Source organism: Prunus mume, linkage group LG6, assembly GCF_029339155.1.
Source record: "Prunus mume cultivar Tortuosa linkage group LG6, ASM2933915v1, whole genome shotgun sequence".
NCBI lineage: Eukaryota > Viridiplantae > Streptophyta > Magnoliopsida > Rosales > Rosaceae > Prunus > Prunus mume.
In genome coordinates, this window is record NC_142703.1 from 4,954,697 (window position 1) to 4,966,065 (window position 11,369).

The following is an 11,369-nucleotide window of genomic DNA, read 5'->3' on the forward strand; positions in this document are numbered from 1 at the left end:
GGTTTGAATCCTTGATCATGTGCACTTTGAAATTAGATGGTTATTCGTTCGTGAATTCCTTATAGCTTATTTTTTACTTTTTGGATGACGTTTCTGTAAAACTAGGGCAAAAGATAATACTTGACAGAATGAATTTTCCATAAAGCAATAGGTGAGATTTATACAAGAAAGTTTCCTAGAATCAGGAAGCTATCTCTACAATCTAGCAACATAAAAGAGGTCAGCTGGACCATTGAAAAAGAATATTATAAATGAGAATATGAAGGGTATATGCACATCCTAAGACACATTTCGATTCAGATAGTAACAAGGGAGGAAGCCCTTAATCTGAAAAAGACAAGAAAGTAAGCATCACACTCGAAGCACAATTTACAACATTCGTAAGGTCAGTTTCAACAAAATCCATCATTCCAGTCTAACATAATACATCTTTCGTGAAGTAGAGCTGAATCCTCTCATTTTGAAGAAGTCTGAAGCTAAAGAAAGAAGATACTCACAGCCACAACAGGAGACCATAGGCTAGCTACAGTCAATGCATTATTGTTATCTGCCAAAACACAAGTATACATCAATAACATGTGGCAACATTCTATTTCAAGCACTATCAATGAACCAAAGAAAGATAAATAACAAAAGAATTTAAAGAATTTTGTAGAAAAAATAAGTACATGGAAGGCTTCATACAAAGAGATCAAAGTTATGCTTTACCTTCCATCTAAGCACAAATAAACACAAATTTTCTGCTTTAAAAATTATTTTCTACTGAAAATCAACATGATAATTTTTTTAATATAAACACAACTAGAAGTAAAATAAAACCTCAAAAATACAATCGGATAACTTAGAACAGAATGTGGGGAGCAAAAGACAACTAGTACCAACAAATCCGCCCGAAGTGCAATTTTACTTCTAGTTGATGGCTTTACCATTTTTAAATTTATAGGAATACGCCTAAAGTGCAGTCTCTTGAAATACCAAGAGTTTCAAGCCATAGAACCTTCCATAAATGGATTTTCGGAGACCACTAGTGAAGATGCAGTGCAATGAGGGTGGTGAGCAAAAATAGGAAATGTGAGAAAGGTGGCTTAACATAATCTTAATGTGAATCAGACGATATATATAGAAGTCATCTTGAAGGTAAAGGTAATTTTCCAAAACACGCCATCCCCAATTAATGACAGACCAATTATTGTTGTGCCCTAAAGTTATGGGGCCTAAAGACAAGAATATCAGACTTCTTGTTCCTTTCAACCAGAATACATGGATTGACTGCCGATGTCAAGCATCCCAGTATTATTAACCATAAACAAGATCACACAGAGTAAATGAATGTTGACAAACTCACTCTTTGAGACCAAATCATGCCACCAGTATTCCAAAGATGGAAGGTTCACGATAATTCTTGTGGGTTCAACAAGAGGCTTAATCTGCAGTATACATGAATTCAGATTACACCCTCAAGCAAAAGGTTATATTACATCAAATTCAAACTTGCCTCAATCAAGAACAATTACACTTGAAAAGGAATATCTTTAGAATGTTTGGACCAGTATACCCAAAGAAAAACTAAAAATTTAATTCTACCCGACCACCATTTCCCCCTCCAACCCATACAAATTTCTTGCTCCAATCCAACAAACATATATCCCATAATTGAAACTTGAGATGAGTAGGGGTAGCCTTGCCTGGAGAAAGTAGGTAAAAGTGAACTTGCAGATGAAGATTACCAACCAAAAGAGCAGAGACCTGCGAAGTTAGGATTTTTTTAAATATAATGAAAATAAAAAGGATATTAGGAACTTTTTCATATATGTAGATCTCTGAGATAGAATAGAAGCGCATATCATGAAATCTTCTGGGATAATACTTAAAAACAAATAGGCAATCAACCATCATATATGTCAAAACAAGAGGTGACATGCATACATGTCAATGCACAAAGTGACGTGCATATATAGGCAAACATGAAAATCATATTTAACCAAGCTGTCAAAATCCACAGGCTGGAGTACTGAGAAATCTTCATCACTAAAATCTGTAAACAAGCAAAAAGCCATCTAAACTCCTGACATAATCTGGACACCTAAACCATGCTAAGTCCAATCTAATAATAAATATTCAATTATACAAGTTTCCTTTAACAGAAACAATACCTAGAAAGAGTATAGTCCAATTCTAATATGAAAGACACTCAGCATCAAAGAAAAAGAAAATGACAAGTGGCAAGAACATACAATTAAAATAAACTCTACTAAGCCCTTATCTTAAAGAATTGGTGTTTGCTGAATGAGCACCTTTTTCCCAAACTACGAGGAACACTCAAGAACTCAAATCACTTAAGACTTTATCCTAAAATAATTAAAGTCAGCTCAGCTCAACTACATCAGATTCTTAGTAGCAAGATCACATTGTCAATCATGAAACAAAAGAACTGAGCTCAAAACACCAACAGTCTTAAACAAATAGCCAGCAATACAAAGTTCCAGATTCCCACAAACCTGCAATAATCACTTATCTTTTCATAAAGGCCACGTCCAACAAAGTAACGCTCCTGGAATATGTAGAATTAAGAAAGCAGACAATACATGAATCACCATCATGGCCATAGCCATATAAAAAAATTTGGTCCCCATTTCAAACCGGACAAAATAGGACTTGCCTGATAATCCACTTGAAAAATTGGAAGAAGGATTGATCAGACATCTCAGAAAGTGAATGACATGCCGGAAACTTGAGTTAGTGCAAGGACAATGCGCAAAGCTGCATAAATGCCCAATACAATAACATATATCCGAAAGTAGAAAGAATCTGTGTTTTTGTCATTTCTTTCTTGCAGAACTTTCCTGCAAATGTTTAAATTGCAATAGAAATTTATAATATAACAAACAGTTATTCATTTAAAAATATAGTTTGAGTAAAAAATTATAAGAAAGAACACTCACAGATAAGTGTATGCCATACAGACAGAGGTCAAGCCAAACCAATAGACTTCATCTCTTCTGAATGGATTCCTACTTACTTGCAAAGATTCTGTTTTCATTTAAATACAATACCAAGTAGACTTCATCTCCCCATCAATCTCCTATTATTGACTTGACTATATATATTATTGGTTGAGATTTTCAATTTCATAAACAAATTAACCCGAGAGAGATGAAGATTGAGAGTCTCTTCTGTTGCTTCAAGGAAAGCAAGCTCAATGCAAAAAAGGAGGCAAGAGAGAGCAAAACAAAGAGTACAGAAGCCAAAGGACCAGTTGCTGCAATAATATGGGGCGGCAGACACTGCCTGACGATATCATGGAGATTATTTTAAAGCACTTGAATTTAAGAGAGCGTATGCGCTTAAGAATCATCTGCAAGTCTTGGAACTCTCTTGCTATGCGAAGAGACTTTTCTAATGCTCCACAATTACCTTGGTTACTGCTCCCTCAGGCCTCCAAGAAGTACTTGAGTTTTTCCAGTGTCTCAGATGTCAAGTTTCACACATTGAGGCTACCTAAGCCTGTTCGAGGAGGGCGGGTTTGTGGTTGTTCTAAAGGATGGTTGGTTATGAAGAAAAAGTATTAAACTCCAAACTGTATCTCGTAAACCCAATTTCAAGAGACCAACACCAACTTCCATCTTTGAGAACAATTCCATCTTTCCATAAGTTTGTAAACACAAACAAGTCGAAACGTGGTGGTGCCTTGCTTTTCTGTAATTCATTCGCGTTATCTACGTCGGATGTTAAATCAAAGAACTGTATTGTTGCAGCAGTTGTTGATGAGTTGACATTGGGTTTATGCAGACCTGGAGACAAAACATGGAGTGTCTTCCATGTATTAGATGAAAACGAAGATCTTACTAAAATATTGTTTTCTTCTTCCGGTATGCCATATGCCTTGGTTTTTTCGGGTAGTCTTAGTAAGCATGGCATCGTTGTTGCGTCTCACAGCTTAAACTTTGGAGATGATACAGTAAAAATTAAATTGGTCTATGACAAAAGAGAAAGCCCAAGGGATTTAAATGCAAGCATTGAGTATCGTGATGACTACCAGATCGTGGTAGTCTGCTAGAGCACATTTGCTGCTTTTCAAATTTTCATGTCTCAATGTCTACTTCTATTCAGTGTAACCATTGAGATTACCTGGGTGTGACTTTAACTTGATATCATCGTTTCCTCAAATTTTTATCCACTTGGTTCATTTCCTTTAACCTATAACAGCATCCATAGTATGGATTTATTTTTTGCAGGCTGTCCAGAAAGAAAGAGAAGAAAAGCTAGCAAAATTACTCGAAGATTTTCTTGATCGATATGTTCAAGGTGACAAATGTTAGTGTTTTGCTATTTCAGCTGGGTTTTGTGTAGGTTCTGTTAGAGAGAAAAGAAGAGAGATGAAGAATACGTTTTCTGAATAACAGCTCTGCTTGCTCACGAAATCAGTGAGCAAGCCTTTTGTATATTCTCTCTATGTAAGAAATCAGTGAGCTGGATTCACACAAGCATCAGTGAATCTCAGCCATCCATCTGTCTTAATTCTAGCTCTTGGCTATTTCAGTATTTACATGTTTGTAGCCTTACACTTGTTATTCTCTAGGACTAAGTGAATACACAATTAACACTCTAGGCTTAAAACAAATCAGACTCACAACTTACAATTCTACACTCCCCTTTAAGTTTTGAGCTGATTTCACACCGAGCTTGTCTCTGAGATAGCAGAATCGATCTTTAGCCAATGACTTTGTGAAGATATCTGCCAGCTGCTCATTTGTAGGACAGTAAGTCAGGTTAATGATTCCTTCTTGCAAAGCATCCTTGATGAAGTGATACCTTCAATCAATGTGCTTAGTTTGCTGGTGAAACACAGGGTTTTAATTTGTTGTTTCACTGGTTTTAGCTAGACTTGATAGAGATTTCTTTCTCCTACACATTGATCAATATGGCTGCTCAAAATTGTCAACAGATACTGTAAATTGAGCGCATGTTCAAGGCTGTACACATCAAGGGGCAAGGAGGTTGAATAAATTTATTTATTTATTTATTCATTGAATATATACACAGCAACTGTCCAACAGAAGCTCAGACATAAACAGTATGAAAAAAACAAAACAAAACAAAAACAAAAACAGATTCGCACACTTTTACATGCAGACCAAATTTGAAATTTTTTTAAAAAGAAAAGAGGAGAAAAAAAAAATTGAAAATTAGAATGTGCGGGCACAAACATCAAGGATGAAGCTTTCATTCCTCCATGTGGATTATGCATCGAAGACCTTCCCCTTTAAGCATGTAATCAAATGCCTTGTTGATTTCTGAGAATGGGACCTTGTGGGTGATGAACTTTTCCAGCTCAAGTTCCTGCAACATAGTGGAGTTTACAGTTCAATTGATGTGTGCATAAATAAAACTAAAACTAGTGTAGCACTTACACAGCAACTCATAACATAAAATTGGAAGAAGAGCATCAATGAAAATTAGCTTCAGCTTTAGCTAGCTTACATTATTCATGTACTTCTCCACAACAGAGGGAATGTCGGTTCGAGGCTTGTAATTTCCGAAGAAGGTACCCTTGAGAGTCCTCTCGTTCAGAAAGTTCACAGGATGCGTCTTGAAGACAGCCTCTTTGTGTGGTACTCCCACAAGAACAGCAACACCCCAACCCTGGAATAGAATTTTTGTGTTCATCATAACAAGATCACATCGAAACTTAAAAGAGAGAAACATGGAGCCAAAGGATTAAGAACATACATCATGGGCACATTCAAATGCAGATATCATGGCTTCAACATTTCCAGTACATTCAATGCTTCTGTCCACTCCTCCATTGGTCAGCTCAGCAATCACCTAATAAGCAATCCATAAGAAAAGCTCTTTAGAAACATGTTTAAGGAGGTAGAAGGGAAACAATGTACAAAAAGAAATCCATGCCAGTAACAAACAAACCTCTTGAACTGGCTTTTTGTGATCTTTTGGGTTCACAAATTCGGTTATGCCAAACTTTTTTGCTGCAAACAATCAAGTTAAAACTCAGAGACACATGGAGAACATTTGCAAACATGAAAGTCAAAATATAGAAGCAGAAAACACATCTACTTCTTATGCATTGTTCTCTTTTCTGATAAAAGGAGGCTTATTGCAAGTCAAGTATATATCCTGAAATGCCAGATACTTTCCCAGAAATAAACAATTACTTTTAGGAATTATATATCTCACCCCCTTCAAATCTGCTGGAATTCAAATCAACACCAATAATTCTTGAAGCCCCAGAAATCCTGGCTCCTTCAGCAGCCTGAATCAGAAAACCATTTATACATTTATTTTCCATCATACACATAAACATACACTTAAACAAGCAGTGAAAGTGTCACATATATAAATATATGGCAGATAGCAAGAAATAGGAGAGACTCACTGCAAGGCCTACAGCTCCCAATCCAAAAACAGCAACTGTTGATCCCTTTTTCGGTTTTGCAACATTAAGAGTAGCTCCCAGACCTGAACATATATCCAGATAATTAAAAAATAAATTCCAATTAAACATTAAGCAAAATTCCAATCACACTTGTATATATGCATACCTGTGGAGATACCACAACTGAGGACACAGACTTTGTCCAGAGGAGCCAAGGGATTGATCTTGGCAAGGCAGCCAACATGAACAACAGTGTACTCACTGAAGGTGGAAGTCCCAACAAAGTGGTATATTGGATTGCCTTTAATTGAAAATCTTGATTTCCCATCACTCAGCATCACTCCCCTGTCAGTGTTTATCCTGAGGAGATCACACATGTTGCTCTCTTCTGATTTACAGTGAGCACAGTCCTTGCATTCCCCTGTGAACACAGGCAGGACATGATCGCCGGCTTTAAGATCCGTCACGCCTTCACCAACACTCTCCACAATCCTAATTTGTAAACACCAAAAAATCCACATAAGTTAATGCTACACCATACTATATGTTTCCTAGCTTCTGCTAAATTGAAAACAAGTTTGATAGAAATTTACATACCCTCCTGCCTCATGACCATAAATTCTAGGAAACAAAGGGTTTTGTCCCTGCAATATAGAAAACCCAATTCAGATTTTGTGTGCTATATTTGGTTCTTGGCTTTCATGATCAAAAGAAATCTTGCTTAGGAGAAAAATAATTATAATATAAAATAATAAATAATAAATAAAAAGCACCTTGGCTTCCCAGAAGTAGACATCAGTATGGCACAAAGAAGTATAAAGGATTTTCAAACGAACTTCATTTGTCTGTGGTGGTGCTACCTCAACTTCTTCAATCACCAGTGGCTTCCCTGCTTCCCATGCTACAGCAGCTACATAAACAAAACCAAAACCAAAAGCCCTTTACTCAATAAATCCCAGAAACATTAAAAAAAAACAGCAAGCAAGATGATTCTATAAAATAGACAAGCCATCAATTTGTCTACACATGGTTGGTTAGAGTATGATACCTCTGCAGCGTATGACCTGTCCAGCAGTATTAGAATTAGACATTCTTCCTTCTCTTGGTTACTGAGAATCCAATGAATGCAGCTAAGAACTTGAAATTGAAACTCTGAGAAAGCTTTGTAGTATGTAGTAGTGTTAAGTTTTTGGTGTGGTTGGAAATAAAGGCAGCATTTGTAGGTATTTATACATCATCCCATAAAGAAAAGAGGAGGCTGAATTAGTCTAATTTAATAGATTAAGGATATTGCTGTGTGATGTTGTCCTAGAATATTAGACTTCTCAACAATTGTTACTACCAATGGCAAAACCAAAACCATTCCTTGATTTCAGTTGTTAGGAATTTAGTCCCTGGTTTTACAGGCTGGTTTAGCGAGTCTCCAATCAGATTAATTTTCATTGATGATTACTACATAACTAAATAAAAATAGAAAGTTGCTCGATTATAGAATTGGAGGACTAGTGGTTTTGTCATCTTTCTGGTTAGCCAATGACTCCTCCTGATCAGATGCAGTCTATTTTAGATGATGATAAGGATGGTTTCTTGAGGCCTAGATTTGTTTCTGTGTAGTCTCTTTGGTTTGGGCTTTGCTCCCCTATTACCACAAAAAGAAAAAAAGACAGAAATACGAGGATTAGTGGTGGTATTGGTATTGGACCACAGTCCCCGGTTTCGTCGATTCTTCTCTCTTTTTTTTTTTTTTTGATACGATTGGTCGATTCATTTGTCATAACAAAGAAGTATCAAAATAAATATCAAGCAACTTGCACCAAGAAAAAATTAAAGTAAACGCAGGCTGCACTGTTATGTCATCCTTTTAATATGCGAGACTAAAGTTAAAAATGCTGTCGCCCATGAATGATACAACAGAACTTGTTGGATTGACATTGAACCATACAAACTAGGACAAATGAACCAAGAGGCACAAGGGAATGGAGTCTAGCCTAATGAAAAAATGAATAGATTTGCAGACTAATGGTCTCATGTTCGAATTCTCATCGCACATCAATAATCAAGAGGCATGAAGAAGAGTTTAAAATTGTTACTTTGATCTTTCCGATAATTACTCATAAAACGAGTTCGTGTATTGATTGAGAAATGTCAATAATCCAACTCACGTTTTGTACAGTTGTCATTTGACTTGGAAAGAAAGAAACAAGAGGCACAGTAGTCATATTGATAAGTCCCTGTTTCTATTTTCAAACCCTGTTTTGATAAGAATAATTCTCGTTGCATAAAGTCTCTCGCAAGTGGGTTAAAAGATTACTGGTTTTATACTTTTTTTTAATGATGGATTCTGATTTTTATGTAAGCACATTAAATTTGGAAAGAAAACAAGCAAACTTGGATTGTTAATGGTTATGCTTTAAGGTTATTTACTGTAGACGTCCTTAAAGTTGGCCCCCATTTGCAATTGGGTCAATGAACTTTTTTTTTGAGCAATTACATCCGTTAACTCGATAAATAGTTCCAATTGAGTCCTTGCATCAATTTGGCTGTTAATTTGAGGGCTAAAACCATCCATCTAAATTAAAATATTTTAAAATTTTAAAAATTAAAGAAAAAAACTGAAAAGAGTGAAGAAAAAAATAAATTAAATATAAATAAATAAATAAACTTAAAAATAAAAAAATCCAAATCCAAATCCCTCTCTCTCTCTTTCGCTTTGTCTCTCCTGGCCTTTGGAGGTGTAGGGGGCGGAACTATTAAGGCGCAAGGAGGTGCAGCTGCACCTCTCTTCGCCGGAAAAACCATTGTAGGTGCTTCAAATTGCCCATTTGCTCAACTGGTGTACAGATTACCTTATTTCCATTTTCAACATTTAAGTAAATGTCTTTGTCTTTTTACTTTTATTTATTTTTATATTACTCAATTTACTTAAGTTTACAATGTAAATAAGGAAGTACCCCCCATTTGGATTCAAATAAAAATACTAGAAAATCAAATTCCCACCAAATAAAAATATGACAATTCGGTTTTAGTGCAAAATATGATTTAGGCTAAAAATAATGGCTCATTAAGTCAATATATACTTCATACTAAAATCCCATAAAATCAAGTTTTCTTAGTTGATGTATAAGGAATAAAAGCCGCCAAAAATTATCTTGAGAAAATGATTATTCCGAAAAACCATTTTCATACTTAGTCAATATTGCACATCTGCTAAAAAATTTCTGGATCCGCCAGGCAGCTTCCAGAATCCTCTCAGGACCTGCAAAGGTCGGTCTTGTATAGAATCTTCCCCGAATTGACTACAATTGACTACACATATTTTGAAAAGACAATTAATATCGTGATAATTCAGAAATTTTAATTTGGCCATAGTGAGAAGGTCTTTTAAGTAAAACAAGAGACTATTGAGATTTTTTTTTGGATCGGAAGAGACTATTGAGACTTGAACAAGATAAATGTTGGTTGAAATTGACATTAATCTTGAACTGATGCACAAGTGAACTGATGCACAAGTGAAGACTTGGAAACATTTAATCAGCATTGTTTGTCGCCAACCCTGATAAAGTCTATGATAGCTACACATGTGTCTATTTGAAATTCCGAGCCTCCACATTTAGTATCGATGCATTTATACGTATTTAAAAAAATCTTAACCATTTAATTGATCTAAAGAAATTTAATTATTCCACATCATCATAATTGTATTAGATTAAAACTCCTCCCTTTGCACGTTATCACTTACTCATCTCTTCCTCTCCCATTCTGATGCGCAGCCTTTCCCCTTTCTCTCCCACAATTAAATCATTTTTCTAATTACCAAAACCTTGAATTTGATTCAAAAACTGATATCCAATTCGACATGTCTCATACTAATAAATTATCTCTTTTAATGTATTAATTTTTTAAATTATAGACACTGTTGCTTCTTGAATTGCATATCGCTCTCTTTACTTTGTCTTCCGAATAAGACAATACGGTTGTATATCAGAATTCCTTCTCTTTATTTTGCACATTTTTCATTTATGATTTTGCAGGTTTATTTTTGCTGTTGAAACAGTATAGTATTAAATATTAGAATTTGATGATATCAGTTCCTAGGCCTTGTTAAGAGCCACTCATCCCAAATAGAGAGAGAGAGAGAGAGAGAGAGAGAGAGAGAGAGAGGTGGCAACGATGGCTGGCAGTGTAAGGTAAGTGCGGCAGTGGCTTGTTGGGGACATAATAAGGTGCAAATAATTAGTTTTTAGTTTAATACAATTTTGATGACGTGGATTTATTAAAATCATTAGATGAATTTTATGGTTTGCATTTTTATAAATGCGTGTAAATGTACGGATGTTAAATATAGAGACTCGGGATCCGTCTATTTGGGCACTTGATAAAAAAGTCGTTATGATCCGGATATATGCCATTTGGCTTTAAAAAAACAGAAAATAATTTTTTATGTGCTTTTTTATATTTAATTTAATAGATTCTGAGAATTTAAACTCGAGATTTTTCTACACACTGAGAATAAAAACATTACTAGACTAAAAGTTAATTAATTTTATAATGTAGTTTAAGTCATTATTTTTTTCATTGATAGTTTAAGTCATTATACTTTTGGGTTTGTTTATCAGGACTGGTCCTGGGTTTTCTAAGGCCCATGGCAAATTTCTAGAGTGTGCCTCTTTAGATAAATTAAAAACTAAAATTACAACAACAAAAAATTAATTTTATTAGGTAACTTTTTTAATTTTTATAAAAACACACAAACAATAACAATAAAACTAATGAACAAAGAATAGTAAAACTTGGATTTTGAGTATCTTTTCTTCAACTCGAAACTTTAAATTTCCAATTATAAAGAACAAGCAGCTGCAGGGGAGAGGAAGAGATGGGTGAGTGATACGGTGCAGAAGGAGGAGTTTTAATCTAATACAATTATGATGAGGTGGAATAATGAAATTCCATTGGATCAATTAAATGGTTAAGAATT

General features: G+C 35.1%; 1 protein-coding gene and 1 long non-coding RNA gene across 2 annotated transcripts; both read right to left on the reverse strand.

Moving 5' to 3' along the window:
* Nucleotides 1-225: 225 nt before the first annotated feature.
* On the reverse strand, nucleotides 226-1,594 carry LOC148915904 (uncharacterized). Its single transcript, XR_016127683.1, has 2 exons — nucleotides 1,346-1,594; nucleotides 226-547 (listed from the first exon to the last, which is right to left on the reverse strand). It is a non-coding gene; the product is annotated as an uncharacterized LOC148915904 (long non-coding RNA).
* A 3,404-nt stretch (nucleotides 1,595-4,998) lies between these two features.
* On the reverse strand, nucleotides 4,999-7,637 carry LOC103336428 (alcohol dehydrogenase). Its single transcript, XM_008239464.3, has 10 exons — nucleotides 7,443-7,637; nucleotides 7,168-7,304; nucleotides 6,992-7,038; nucleotides 6,561-6,886; nucleotides 6,395-6,477; nucleotides 6,196-6,271; nucleotides 5,926-5,987; nucleotides 5,731-5,826; nucleotides 5,482-5,643; nucleotides 4,999-5,340 (listed from the first exon to the last, which is right to left on the reverse strand). Exons 1-10 carry the CDS (start codon nucleotides 7,483-7,485, stop codon nucleotides 5,224-5,226), a joined length of 1,149 nt encoding a protein of 382 aa, XP_008237686.1. The 5' UTR covers nucleotides 7,486-7,637; the 3' UTR covers nucleotides 4,999-5,223.
* Between the last annotated feature and the right edge of the window lie 3,732 nt (nucleotides 7,638-11,369).